Source organism: Petromyzon marinus, chromosome 34 (assembly GCF_048934315.1).
Source record: "Petromyzon marinus isolate PM22_M1 ecotype Great Lakes invasive population chromosome 34, UKy_Petmar_22M1.pri1.0, whole genome shotgun sequence".
Taxonomy (NCBI): domain Eukaryota; kingdom Metazoa; phylum Chordata; class Hyperoartia; order Petromyzontiformes; family Petromyzontidae; genus Petromyzon; species Petromyzon marinus.
Genome location: NC_133700.1, coordinates 5,355,289 through 5,369,791, shown reverse-complemented (window position 1 = coordinate 5,369,791; position 14,503 = coordinate 5,355,289). Strand labels below are relative to the sequence as shown.

The window sequence follows — 14,503 nt, the reverse complement described above, 5'->3', positions numbered from 1 at the left end:
GGTCAGCGGTCTACCGGCGTTGGCGACGACGCAGCACCGGCGACGCAAGCGCCGCCACCAAGACAGGACACATCACGATCTACCCCGTCGCTACCTAGAGTCACGTGTGGTGGTGGTGGCGATGACAATGGTGGAAGCGTCTGCCATGGCAAAAAGCAGCATCACGGCCACACTTATTGTCTGCTGGCGAGCCTGAACCAGTGATTGGAAATGCCACACGAAATTTCGACATTGCCACGGTAGATAGAAGCCAGCATCTTAACATGGTTGACTTGGTGGCACTTGTTTATTAAACTCTGAGGGGATCATGGGCTGAGCGGCTCCCCCGACTGCGACTATAACTCTCACAATATCATTTTTTTTTAAAAGAAAATCTGTCCAAGGCGAGGCCTAAAGGGGTTTGGGGGCAAGACTAGCAAACAAACTCAAAACGATTTGAGGAGCACTTTGCAATATGGGTTTTACAACAATAATACAATTGATATTTGCGTAATTCTTGTAGCATATGCTAATCACGAGGGCGTTATGTTTCACATACAGGTATCATCTGAGAGGAGGGAGCTTTGATTTGATCTGATTAAGTAATGTGGAGATAATTTTTACAAATGTGGACTGTGACGGAGGAACAATTGGCCTAGTCGTATTCGAATGAGGTCACGGGATCGTTAATGTCCACTGTGAGGCAAAAGGGGTGCCAATAGACCCCAGAATTAACCAGCGCAGCCGTGGGGCTCGAACCACAAACCTGTGCACCTCCAATTAGCACGGTGCGGCTACGTGCGGTGTGAAAGAACGTACATGCGTACATACTCTGCAACAAGCGACACGACGCACTACACGCTAGGCCACGTCAGCGCCGCATGACTCCAACACACGAAGGTCGCCGCCGGGAGATGGCGTCTCACCAGATAGGGGGCACGCTCTTCTGTCGACGCCTTGCGCCACAGCTTGGCAATCTGCTTGGAGCGGGTCGGCCAGTCTGCGGGGGGGCGGCACGCAACAACACGGGAGGCCATCAACGACGCAGCAAGCGGCACACCGGAAGCGGGACACGGCGTCAATGGGGCAGGCGTCACTACATGTTAACTCATGCCCAGCACGGGCGGGTCAACAATGTCGACTTGAGCATACCGGGGAACTCGTGCCGCAAGCCGGGGAAGTTGATGTTGGCGTAGAGCACCGCGGAGATGGTGGCCATCTCCCCGAGCTCCTCGTCGCGCTCCCACTTGAGCGCGCTGCGCTGGTTGTAGGAGAGGCCGTCGCTCTCGCAGCGCTCGTCGCCGCCGGGTGGCTGTGAACCGCTCCAGGGTGACGCGGGCGACGCCACACTGCAGCCCGCTGCGGGGCTGAACGTGGCGCGCTTCTCACTGCGCGGGCAATAACAACAATGGCGGCATTGTTAACAACAACAGCGGAGGCGGTGTCAACAACAAGAATAACCCACCGGGCGGCATTGTTAACAACAACGGCGGAGGCGGTGTCGTCAACAACAAGAATAACCCACCGCTCGCCGCTAAGTGATGGCGATGTTACCTGCGTTGGCGCGCACATGAACGTATACGCGGCAATAAATCACAGATATCATCCGGAGAGTCCATTTCTATTTTACCAGGTAAGGCCCACGGAGCAATTAGATGTTATAGCATAACGAAGTGGCTAATCATGTGGAAATTTATATCAGCCAAATACTCTAAAACCAGAAGACCAGGAAAAAGAGGGAACTTGTAAACTCCAGGCGAGGTAGTTAACATCTCACAACCGAATCACGCAGACGACTTAGGCAAGTGGTGTTAGCCATTGTCTCCCAAGGCTGGTACGTCACACGAGCGGACGGTTTGGCCGGAAGTGCTGATGTTCACACACCTCACCACGTACTCGGTCAAGGCTGAGTCAACCTAGACAAGGCCCCAAACGGGTTCAGTTATGAACCCGCCACTGATATGATCCATGGCCGGGAATCAAACTCAGGTGGTGGGTCTCGTAGCGAAGTGAGCTAAGCACTGTGTCATGCCTACACACACACACACAAACTTAATGGAGAATACGGAGGGTTGTGATCTGTTTCACAGCTGGCTAAGACACTGTTAGGTTGGCACAGCCCAGGAGTCTGCACAGAACTTTCCAGGTTCTCTCTCTCTCTCGCACACACACGCACACTGTTACACACAGTTACACTCACCCGCTGCCCAAAGCTGAAAACACTGGCTGCGCCAAACCAGGAAAGGGCTCAGGCAGGATGTCGACGGCGCCACTGGTTGGCGGCTGTTGCGGCAGTGGCTGCGGCTGCGGTCCGTGTACGGCATGCGGTGCCAGCGGCGCCCGAGTGACCGCGTCAACACCACCGCCGCTGCTACCGCCGCCAGCGGTGCCGGCAGCGGCGCCGGCCACGGGCCCGGAAGCCGGCACGTCCATCGCGTGCATGGCGCCGTAGCCAAACGGCCCGGCGTGCGCCGCCCCCTCGCCCTGCGAGCTCAGTGCCGTGAAGAGCTCCTCCACGTCCTTGCCCTCGATGTGCGTGAGCTCTGTTGGCAGGGCGCACAGCGCGGGGTCAGGACGTGTCAAAGCGGGCCCCCCCCCCTTCCCCCAAAAGCACGCGGCCCGGGGCAGTCGCCCCGATCTGCCGTGTACCCTAGGGACGACGTTGCCCGCAGCACAGACACACCACCCAGAGCACAGGCAACGAAACCAGCATCCCCGTGTGAGGGGGGCTGGAAAAACAAGGCGCGGGCATCGGAGGGGGGCGCTTACCATCGGGGACCATGCGGTCCAAGTCGCTGGGCAGAAAGGCGTTGTCGAGCGAGCGTGCGTGGAACGCGGGGGGAGGCTGCGATGGCTCGCACGCCTTGTCTGTTCGAAGAAAAAGTGGAAAAATCGCTCCTCCGATTAGCAGGGTTGGCTACGTACGGTGCCAAAGAAGCTCAACATACAATAGGGGAGGGTGGCTTCAGAGACAACGATTTCTTCATAAATATTTTTTATTGATCCCCATATCACTTCTTATCTGTTGCTGTTAGCATATAGGGTGCAGAGCAAAGCGGGAGGTTTTAAGAAAAGTTGCACAGGGATCTCCTACTCCACACACACGCTGTGGAATAGACACCACAGGTGTTTTAAGACAGGATTGAGTCTCGTATCCCTGAAGGGTCTCTCCACACCATCATCATCAATCATCGTGTTCTATTCACTGGTGGACGAAGGCCTCCTCATGCTATTGCCATCGCTCACGGACCCATATATAAATAAAGGCACACACGCAAACGACATGTATGAATGAATTATTGCACACACATTAATTCACGCATCACGGCTGTATGAAATCATTTTTATTGCTTAAGCAATTAATATTAGGTCCCTACTGCTGCCGATGATGACGGCCATGTTACTGTTTATAAACACGATTGCAACGTTGTCGTTGGTCCCGTTCGTTGTGTTGACAATGTAACGATGCCGATGGGTTTACTGGTAACGATGGAGACGTTGGCGATGAAACGGAGGTAAATGTGACGCTGCGACGTATGTGGCTCACCCGTGTCTGCCGGTTGCCGCCCCAGGTCCCGCGTCAAAATCCCGAGGATGTCATCGGAGAGCTCCGTGAGTGGATCCTCAGTCGCATCAACTGTGGGAAACCACCACCCAAACCACCATCATCAATGTCATCGTCATCATTTGGGAGAAGCCACCCAAACACAGAGTTGCCAAAAAAGGATCTCAGCAGTGCCAGTTGAGAATCTCTCACAACGCCACAGAATGCCACGTGGTATAATTCGAGGACCTCAGTTAGAAGTGCTGGCTCGATGCCTCCAACACAGAGGAAGAAAACCCAAGCAGAGGGTTTGGACCCACGATATCAACTCAGCTCGACTGACATGGTCATCACGAGATCTCAGAGCTGCCCCCCGGGCCCCTCCGCCACCCGATACCCGGGGGGCGTCCTCTGATGTGCCGGGAAGCCGTACCGTGCATCGCAGCCTTCACGTGGCTGGCGGAGTCGGTCGCCACGGGGACCGCGTGGGCCTCGGCGACGGTCGCGTCATCTGCACCGCCCCCCACCGGCTCCCTGACGAGCCCCGGGGGGGCCGACGGAGCAGCCAGCGGGGGGCACGGCGAGGAGAGGGGGGCCGCGTCGTCCAGGGCTGGGGTCGTGTCGAGCGGCCGGTCCCGCGCCGAGTCCAGCAGGCTCTTGCCGAAGAAGGCCTCCTGTGGCCAGAGACCAGCGATGTGTGTGTTAGTGTGTGTAGAGTGTGTGTTAGTGTGTGTATAATAGAGTGTGTGTGTGTGGGGAAGCGGTGGCGCTGCGTTGCATACTCGACGACCAGAGTTCAATTCCTGCTCACGGCCACCAACATTAGTGACAATTATCTGAACGGGTCCATGGGTTTCGCAAAGCAGTATGCTAATAAATGTGCCACTATGTCACCTAACTACTACCATATATGTGGAGTATTATACATGTAAAATGCTACATGCACAGAACATCACACTGTACGTAAAATACAAGATATGCAAATTATTACATATTATTCTTATATAAATATATATAAATGTAAGCATACATAAATGTAAGCATAGCCTATGAAAGTTTTCTGTGTTTAGTTTGTTATCCTTCCCCCGCATCTCCGATTAGCATGGTTGGCTACGTACAGTGCGAATAAAGTTCAACACACATGTGTGTATAGATCTACACCATTGCAGGATGCCCATGAAATACAGGCAAGCAGCTCACTGGGCTCCTCTTGAAATAAATACAATCTATCCGATCTAAATAATAAAAATAATTTTGCTTTATATTTTTAATGGGCACAATATTCTCTCACACTCAAAGAGGGAGGCGTAAGGAACCACAGATAAGCGGGTGCCAAAAACTGCCCAAGTGCTGTGGTCCTCTATATGTTAAGGTGCTCCCAATCTTGTGACAGTCAACCTCAGGATTACGGCTGGTTGTTGAATCTCAGGCAAACACTCGGGTGAAGGCTACCGTGACGGTTAGGTGTGGACTTGGGAGCTACTTGAGGGGAGTCGACGTTGCACTTCATAGTGCGCATGATGCTCGTATGAGTCGACAACTTAAACACCAATTTCAACGTAAATCTACGACAGCAACGCTGCGGTTTGTTATTCGTGCAGACCTGAAGGTACGGAGGGAAGGTGTCTTCAAGCCGGGCTCTCTTCCTTGGGTGATTTTTTCTCAACCTTCCCGAGTCCGGGCTCAGCAACCCCTCATCCGTGGAGGGCTCTATGCACCCTGCATCGTCACCACCACCGCCACCATCATCATCACCATTGTTAACATTGACCCGATCACCATCATCATTGTTGACACCATCATCATTGCCATTATCAACATTAATCACTGTCATCATGGCCACCACAATTACAGCTGACAGCAACATGATTAATGTCGCCATTATAAATTCTACAAATGCTATCATCATTAATGTCACCTCTTACATCATTACAGAGTACAACATTAATGTTGTAGCTGTTACTACCAGAAAATCACCATCATTACCAATTTCATTATCCTCATCAACATTTGTATACATTTTATTCCTCTCCATTCTAAATAATTTTTCCACCCCCCCCCCACCACCACCACCACCATCGCCACCCCCTGCCCCGCCCCCCCCGTTACCGTCGCTGCCCTCGCTGGTTCGGGCAGCCGAGGGACCCCACTCGGTGAGCGAGAGGGAGCGTCCGCGCAGGAGCCCCCCGCGCCCGCGTGCCCAGCCGGAGCCGCAGCGGCGCCGCACCAGGAAGCCCCCCACACCTAGTGGCACGCGCCCAGCGGCGGGCACAAAGCGGGAGGGAGACGTCAGGGACGGTGGCGGGCGGCACGGCGTGCGGTATTGCGAGTGCGTGAGTGCGTGCGTGCGGTGCGGTGGCGTGGTGGTTAGTGCAGACAGCAACAATCCCGGTGACCCGAGCTCACTTCGCACTCACAGCCAACATTGGTGATGAATACCTAAACTGGTGTTAAAGCCTCCTTTAGATCGATCCAGCCTTAAAATGAGTAGCTGGTGCAGAGTGTTAAAGTAGCAGGCAAAGGCAGACAGACAGCGTGGTACTGGCCACCCCACTCAATCGTGTGCCGTGCCGGCCTTCATTAGGTGCTCTCTAACGACACTTGCCACAACAGTATGTGGAGGCTAAATGGGGCGACCTTTGTCTTTGGTTGTGGTGGCATGGAGTTGGTAAGTTTATGTGTGGTGGTATGAAGATTGTGGGTATATGAGGCGGTGTGTGTGAGCTTCTAGGTAAACTAAACAATTTTTTTTCAACTAAACTACCTTTGTTCTTTCGGTAAAGTCACGCTGAAGGGACTTTACCGAAAGAACCAAGAATATGAATCACTGCAGTCACGAAAGCTTTAAATCAAAATTTAAACTACCTTTTTTTACCTTACCAGGTAAGGTTCACTGAGCTATATAGCTCAGTGAAGCGACCTGGTCACAAATAATTGCTCAACGAAGCAAAAAAAAATCCACGTGACCCCAGGGAGAGAGACATGAAAACTCCAAATATAAAGGCTTCAGGGACATGATTGAACCCATGACCTGGATACCAGGCGAGGCAATTAACATCTCGCCACCGTGCTATTTCCCAGCAGGAAACTGCTTGGCCTGTCCATCATCACAGAGCTCCGGGTCGTGTCGAGGTGGTGCACACCCCCGCCTGGTGTGTGCCTCTCACCGGGCCTGTACAGCTTCCTCTTCCGAGGAGACGTCTCCTCCTTTGGCGGTCTCCCACCGTCCGCGCCCTCCCGCTCCGGGCTGGTCAGCGTGTCCGAGCGGCTGTCAGGTCTGTCCGTCGTCACCACTGCGCGTGCATGCACAAACATCTTAACGTGTACGCCTGCTCTTAAATGCACAACTGAACGATTCAAGCCCTCCCCCCAAGATATGATGTCATCATCCGGGGGTCACAGCTCAATTCAAGAATCGATTACGTGTCGTCTCTTTCATACTATCTCACAGGCATTGTCTCATATGGCGCAGTGGCTCGGCTAATGGAGTGTGCAGGCGGTGTCACTGTACTGTGGCCCACGGGCCAGAGGGACCAAGGCACTGAGCTGCATGACGCCAAGATGACGCCTACACCATTGGAGACACGCGTGTGCGAAACGAGTGCATTCAAAACGCACCCACAGTCACGCCGAGACCAACGACGTTGTACTATGTAAAAAAAAAACACATTACTGCATAGGGAGCTGGTTGGGTTGCTCGGTCAATGGCCAGGGTCCATGGCGGCATGATGTAATCCGCCAATATGCCCGACTGTGAGGGCGGGCACAAGCTGGCGTGAGTAGGTTAAACGTTGAGTTTTATAAGGGCACCACGGGGGGACCAGACCCTCCCCACCCAGCCCCACCCCTCCCACCCCCCACCCAGCCCCTCCCCACCCAGCCCCTCCCCACCCAGCCCCTCCCCACCCTCCCCTTCCCACCCAGCCCCTCCCTCTCCACCCAGCCCCTCCCCACCCTCCCCTCCCCACCCTCCCCTCTCCACCCAGCCCCATCCCTCCCATTTTTGGATGCACGACGGACGGACGGACACAATAATCCCCTGTGGGCTGCTGGTGTAACCAGGAGGTTCCTACCAGTAAAACCTCATTTCTCGAGTTCATACTGCCGTCGACCGGTCAAATATCATTCATAATAATAAATGGTACAAAGGATCGAATAGTGGGGGGGGAACCCCGGAACCCCCCCCATTTAATTTAATCCCTTGCACCGGGCCCCCCCGCCCCGTGCCACCCCAGCTCGGCCACTGACCACGACGGGGCTGCTCGGAGCTGCGCTCGGCATCGCGGGGGCTTGTGATGTCGGAGCTGCCGGGGTCGCTCGAGTCTCCCCCGGGCACCGCCCCGTGCCGCAGACGGGCTCGCACGCGCCGCCGACGCGCGGACGGCTCCAGCGCCAGCCGCTGCAGCTGGTGCAACCCAGATTCGGTGAGGCACACGCCGTCCTGCGTGTACAGCCTCGGCGCCGGCTCTGAGAGACAGACGGGGACGGACGGACGCGAGAGTTGACGCGCGGGTCAGACGGACTGACGTACGGATATATACGGGCGGACGGAGCAGGGGGGTTGCATGAACAGGCGGATGGATAGACGTGAAAGCGGACGAGTGGTCAAGATGAATGAATGGACGAGCGAACAGAGAGAATCATGCAGCAAATGTCGGAAGGCCCTTATCCTGCAATTAGACTGACCAAGGTGTGTATATGTGCACTAACTATTATGACCTTTACTGCCACCATCATTCACATTATCCTCTCTTCATGATCAACATCATTACTCAATCCGCCACTGCATTTTTCTTCTTCAACATAATCGAGATTGTCGTTGTCATTATTATCACACGGGGTACCTGGTTCCATGGCAATGGGAAGAATCTCTGAAGTCGCCTCAACTTTGCTCACAGCATTGCCTGCAGTAGTAACACAACGACACAGCAGTCTTTGTAAAGATCTATTCAGTTTGATGTCCTTAATGTCACCAAACAAGAGACAGCTGAGATAAAGGACAGCAAAATCGAATGTAGTACTTTTTTCCAATGGCTACTCTCCTCGCCTTGACCAACAAAGCACTGCCCATCGTGCTGAAGCAAAGTCAAACAAGTGCCAGATTGGGGTGGGCCTCATCCAGCAGTTGATATAACTTGGGGCTGTACACGTGGTTCAATGTGGACCATGTACAAATGTCGCCTATGTTTAAGGACCAATTAAACAAAAGACATCACAGGCAGCACCAACAAAAATATCTGATTGGGCTCAAGGATTAAGGGCAGGTTTATGCTGCGTTCCTTACAGCGACAACACACACAAGTGGGATTGTGTTCGTGTCAAGGTGTTCGAGTTGGAGAAAATTGCTTTTGGGTGCCAATGAGTTGGAAGGATGGGACGTTAACAATGATGAGGCATTGAATATTCAGCGGATACCGAGAGAAAAGACAACAGCAGTGGAGGAAGACAGTGGAAGACATGGCAGCGGCAGCAGCTACACAAAGCAAACGAGTTTGGAGGCTATGACAGGAACGGGGAAAACTAAGAATAGGATGGAATGGAAGAGAATGGGGGAGGACATTCCCCAGCACGGGGGGGGGGGGGGGGGGGGGGGGGGAGTCACTGAACGACGACGACGCTGTCAACAGCAGACCGGCAGCCAATTGGATGGCTGCAGGCGGAACCAAGGGCTGCAATATTTATTTTGTTGAGAAGATCGGTCGCATGAACACCAGGCTTTTTTTTTTCTGTTGTGGAGTCAACACTTATTACGAGCGACTTGCATTGCGTGACATTCGCGTTTATGCAAGCCTAAGGTCAGGTGGAACCGATGCTTGATGCTGGCAGGCATCTAAATTTATGCTTGCATGGGTCTCTTCTGGACAACCGCTGGAAGCATATCGTGAGTAGGGAAGAATTTATGATTTTTAATTGTCGTATTTCAGATTCACAGATTTTTTTCACCACAGACGCGACATCACAATAGCAATATCACTTCCTGTGACGGCATTATTTCTGATCGGCCTGAAACAATAATTTCGAAGTCTAAATCTGGGTTGGATTTTCAGATTTTTTCCAGATTTATCCAATAACCAGTAACTGTTGCCAATCGACAGCATTTTAAGGCTGCATCCTACGGTTACGAATACTGGCGAGTGTGAGCAATAAAATTAAAGCATGGGGCAAGAGCCAGAACCGACATTACGAACGGTGGGGTGTGCGCGCGTGATCGCTAGCAAACATTAACCCTTTCCCGTTCAGTTTTTCTTCCGATTCCGTACGTTCAAGTCATCGGAAAGGAATCGATTCTGAATGGGATTCAATTATGAACTGAATCGGAAGTAAAAGGCCATGCGGGAGGGCATGTGGCACAGTTTGGCCCCTGCTATCATAGACTGCGGTCGTGTCGCTATAGTTCTCTGTGGTGAGTACAGTACAATGCCTAGAAAAGCAACGGTGGTACGCTTCTCTGACTAAAGTTAACGCCGACCGCTTGCGCATTTCGAGATTCAACGGTGAACGCGACTCACCCTGCAACTTGCAGACGTCTTGGAACAGAAATGGTTAATGAGGCTGCTAAGGGAGAAGAACACTGGTGGACGTGAAAACGAGGTTTTGTACCTCGATTAAAAAAATTTAACTTGCCTCTCTCTCGTCCTGTACTGCTGGGACACTGGACCCAGTGGCCGACAGTACAGGATGAAGAGAAACCTGGAATCATGCCAGCTACGACCGCCGGAATGGCGGTTAAGCACCGTTGCCGTACCGAGTGACACTGTGGAATGCTGGCGGCATAAGGAGCAGTCGAAGCCGTCATCGGCTGCTTTCTCTACCTCCTCCTCCGAGTGCAGCCCCTCACACGAGCCGTGCATCCACCTGCAAACGGGCACCATAGCAGCAGCAGCAGCAGCAACCGCAGCAGCGATCAGCGGCAGCGAGACAAATAAAGTTAACACACGCAATGCGAATGCGCGACGATCGTGAGTACGAGGATCGATTACAATCAACAAATTGTCACATGGCCTCCAGTGCTGATGATTATGGTTTAAAAATGGAACTGGCACGTGGTAAAAGAGCAATTTTATTTTGCATAGCGTTTAAATTAACCTGCGACTCAAAACAATGCAAAAAAAAACATTATGGTAAAAAATCAGGGTAGCAGGGTAATGGCAGATATATGTTGTCATATTGCATTGAGAGTGGTGCACAAGTAAATGGCCCTCATGTTTCCCTTCGAAGAGCAGCGCCACAGCGGCGGAATGTGTCAAGATTTTGTTATTCATGGGCGCGAGAGAGAGCGCAACACGGCAGCATGGCATGGATTGACAACAACGACAACAACGATGACAATGATGACGATGAGCCCCAGTGAGAGCCGGGGGCAGTCGGGGCAGCACCTAGGAGCCCCTGGGAGAGCCGGGGGTAATGTGAAGCGTGCGTGAAGGAGGTGTATGCACATACCTGTCGCACTGGCGGCACTGAACGATGAGCTGCTGCTCGCGGTAGGGCTGAGAGCACACGGGGCACGTGGAGAGGCTGGTGCACGGAGCGCACTGCGTGTGGTTGTTCTGCCACTCGCAGCGGAAGCCTGGCTCCGATGCCCCGCACTGCAGGCAGCACACGCACCTACAGCATGCACGCACGGTGAGTGAGTGAAATACTAGATTTGAGTACTTGTGTTAAATCTGGTTTTCGTAGTAGTCACTGACACGCTCCGAACATAGACTTTAGAACCTCCGATTGGTGCGAAAAAAAGTTGAACATACATAGTTACGTACATGCACTGGGATGGTCTTATTTGCAAGAGTGACCTCTGGGCAGAGGCTGAGAGGCAGGCCTAGAAGAAGATGGCTGGAAGTGCTGAAACAGGATGTGAAGGGACTTTGAAGTGGACGTGGAGATGGCCCAGGATAGGAATGAGTGAAACTTCGTGGGCAATGCTACAGTGGACAGTGCTACGCAGGTTGTGGAAACACTCATGTGTGTGATTACAGTTCTGGTACAGCCTATCAGAATTTTTATTTAGACTCGAGGAATCCGATGAGTTACAAAGCTCCGTTTTCACAGATGTCCAGTTGGGCAGGCTTATTACTTACTAGTGGTGGTGGACAACGAACCACCACGAGCTTTTAGACTAAAAAAAACCCAACAATCAAATCGACTTTTAAGGATTAATACGGCGTGCTAAATGCCACCGCATCTCAAGACGCATGGGGAGAAACCAGTGGACAATTACTTTGCCGAGAGACAGATAGAGGGGTAATGGAAGTCACAAGCGAGAGGGCAAACCGTGGGGGGGGGAAGCCACTTTCGAGCGACCGAACTCTCAACTCACCACTTGCACTTCCAGCCGCCCTTGGGTACTGTGTGCAGGGGCGGTTCGAGGCAGTAGATGTGGTAGCTGATGTCGCAGTCGTCACACAGGAGCAGGCGCCCGGGGTCCGATGTGAGTCCGCACGACTCGCACACCGTGCACTCCAAGCAGCGCCAGCCTTTGCTCAGCACCACGCGCGTGATCTGATGCGCGCACAAGCACGCACAGAGGAGAAACGTTCGTGACAGGATTCAACGTAACGCAGTAAGGTTGGATGATGATCCAGCACTCACTAAAAATGTACTCCAGCAACTCGCTCAGTCGGTCAGTCGCTTCCTTGTCACTCTTCTATCACTGCAACCAATGGTTTCTGTTCTCGTCAACCTCACTCGTTGATTCCTCCACGCATGACGAAGATTTGGTCTATCACACTGTTTCGCGTCAACCGTACTTGTCTTCAACCACCACCACCGTAATGCAGGTCACCACACTTCTCTTTCTGCTCTGTCCCTCACAGAGCTCGACACTGCAATTCCCTCCCACAGCCTTGTCCCCAAGCGCTTACACCATTAACCTTATTTCAATAGGACAAACGTGTCACAATTATCGATGATAACTCTGATATAGCGCTGTTTGTTGCCGTCCGAGTTCAGCCCGACCAGGAGATTTCCGGGCCCCTCTCACCTTGGTTCCAACGCAGTACGGGTGGTAACACTGCCCACACTGCGAGCACGCGAGCAGCTGTCCCTCGGCACCGAGCCCAAAGCTGCCGCATACGACGCACATATCCTGCAAGCATACATGCCAAAGCAAAAGACCAAGGTTGCTCGTATGGCCTTAACACACTTGGTGAGGCGAGAGCGGCTAGCGAGCACATATTGAGTCCTGCACGACACACGAAAGGGGGGTGGCGGTGGTCAACACCACACAGAAATATACGCAGGAGCACGCATGCACACGTTTACCTATAGCCTTTAACAGACTGTTGGGGCAAGTGATGTCAGCGAGTAGCACCTATTACTAAAGCTGTCATGGTGCACAAAGGGGGTGGGGGGATGTGGCAAGGGCCACACACGGCCACCTTTGTCTCCACACCCTGTAATAAATTATGACCGAGTCGACATAAGAGGCCCAGGACTACTTCAGATATTCGCTGCTGATGTTAGCCGTGGATGGAAATGGAACTCACATCGCCGGGTTTGTAGCGTAGTGCGCCAACTACTGCGCACTATCGCACACATGTACGGGCAAAAAATGGCACTTTTCCAAAGTTTTCAAGCATATAAGCACACTTTTATAATGGCTTTCAATTGGCCCTCTCAACAAATACTACAAGGCACTCCCTTCATGCTTTGTGAAGAGTGCTTGTTGCCGTCAATCAATCGACGTGTTCATCTTTAGAACAATGACAAACCAAATTATTTAAAAAGACAATCAGCATGGCCTTTTTTGTTTTAAACATGATGGGCGTTTTTTTAATCCAGCCAGGCCGCACTTTTTTCAAAGGAGCTTGAATTACAATGAGAAGATTTTGAGTTCAAATTCCGATCAGGGTGACAGATGTTGCCCATAACTGCTCAGGTGCTGCCCCGGTTTTTTGTAGACAACTTTGTGGAACGTTTCCATCCTGCGACTAGACTGGCTTCTCCTGCCAGAAGAGCATGGTGTTTCACCAACCGGCTCTCTCTCAGGGCCACTGACATAGATAACCACTGACATAGATAATCACCCCCCCACACTAATTTCAGCATTTGGAACAACTGCCACTTTAATGTTGTGTGTGTGACCGTCTCTGAGACCATCTCAACAGAAGAAAACCTGGTTTAATTCCAGGTTTCTGAAACTCGAAGATTATAAACCCAGGATCACAATTCGGTGGCTCAGATCAAGGCGACCCGCGGATCCTCCTGACACGGCCGTTACGAGTCTCGGGCTGCGCTCACCGTACCTGCTTGAGCGTGTACTTGTCGTTGGTGGAGAAGAGAACGACCGTGTTAGGCATCGCGTCCTCCGACGGCTCCTCCTTCTTCATGGAGCCCTCGGGCGTGAAGCCCTGTGTCGTGGAGACAATAAGAGCAGCGGGCACGCGTGGCAGCAGGCAGCGTAACGTTGAGTCGTGCAAGGATGGCACGAAAAGAAAAGATGGAATGGCACCGCTATTCAAACGTGGAGGGGAAAAAAAGACTGCCGGGTTTAAAATTGAACAGCTTTCACATGAGAACACCACCACACAGGGTTTCACCGTATCAACGCCTACACGACATAACAATTACCACCCAATGCCCATGCCTAACAATGTAATGCAATTTGAGTTCGCGTAGCACAGAGCATCCCAGGACGCTTTCACGATAAAATAAATAACCGAACAGACAAGCCATTGGGCCAAACAATCCAACAAAAAAAGACGCGTTTGATTTAAATGCCGGCAACACACACTATCGCGAACCAGAGGAAGACACGTAAAATTGATGGGGCAATAACGCGTTAAAAGGTGATAGATGTTATGGACGTTGAAGAATGAGGCCATAGTAGTTAATTAAGACGTCACATAATGGCTCCAGCAAAAACTGGGTCTAATTCGTGGCAATGCCTCTTTGCCCTCCTCTTACCAGCGACGAATTAATGAATGTGAAACCGCAGAGCCGGAGGTTGGCCAAAAGAAAGCGAAGGACCAAATACTTGAAGTG

At 52.2% G+C, this 14,503-nt stretch overlaps 1 protein-coding gene across 14 annotated transcripts in view; it reads right to left on the bottom strand.

The window, feature by feature from the left end:
• Positions 1-14,503, bottom strand: part of LOC116948619 (histone-lysine N-methyltransferase 2C-like) — a 151,952-nt gene that overhangs the window by 44,301 nt on the left and 93,148 nt on the right. For 13 of the 14 annotated variants that reach the window (XM_032965457.2, XM_032965467.2, XM_032965460.2 and 10 more), the window contains exons 16-31: positions 13,765-13,869; positions 12,501-12,605; positions 11,838-12,019; positions 10,964-11,128; positions 10,269-10,378; positions 8,368-8,427; positions 7,772-7,990; positions 6,691-6,816; positions 5,633-5,767; positions 5,127-5,242; positions 3,957-4,197; positions 3,527-3,616; positions 2,749-2,847; positions 2,180-2,522; positions 1,132-1,367; positions 906-979 (exon numbers count right to left, since the gene is read on the bottom strand). In XM_032965457.2, the coding sequence (XP_032821348.2) occupies positions 906-979; positions 1,132-1,367; positions 2,180-2,522; positions 2,749-2,847; positions 3,527-3,616; positions 3,957-4,197; positions 5,127-5,242; positions 5,633-5,767; positions 6,691-6,816; positions 7,772-7,990; positions 8,368-8,427; positions 10,269-10,378; positions 10,964-11,128; positions 11,838-12,019; positions 12,501-12,605; positions 13,765-13,869 (2,406 nt within the window). The remainder of the gene's footprint in view (positions 1-905; positions 980-1,131; positions 1,368-2,179; positions 2,523-2,748; positions 2,848-3,526; positions 3,617-3,956; positions 4,198-5,126; positions 5,243-5,632; positions 5,768-6,690; positions 6,817-7,771; positions 7,991-8,367; positions 8,428-10,268; positions 10,379-10,963; positions 11,129-11,837; positions 12,020-12,500; positions 12,606-13,764; positions 13,870-14,503) is intronic. The other variant, XM_032965468.2, reaches the window with a different exon arrangement.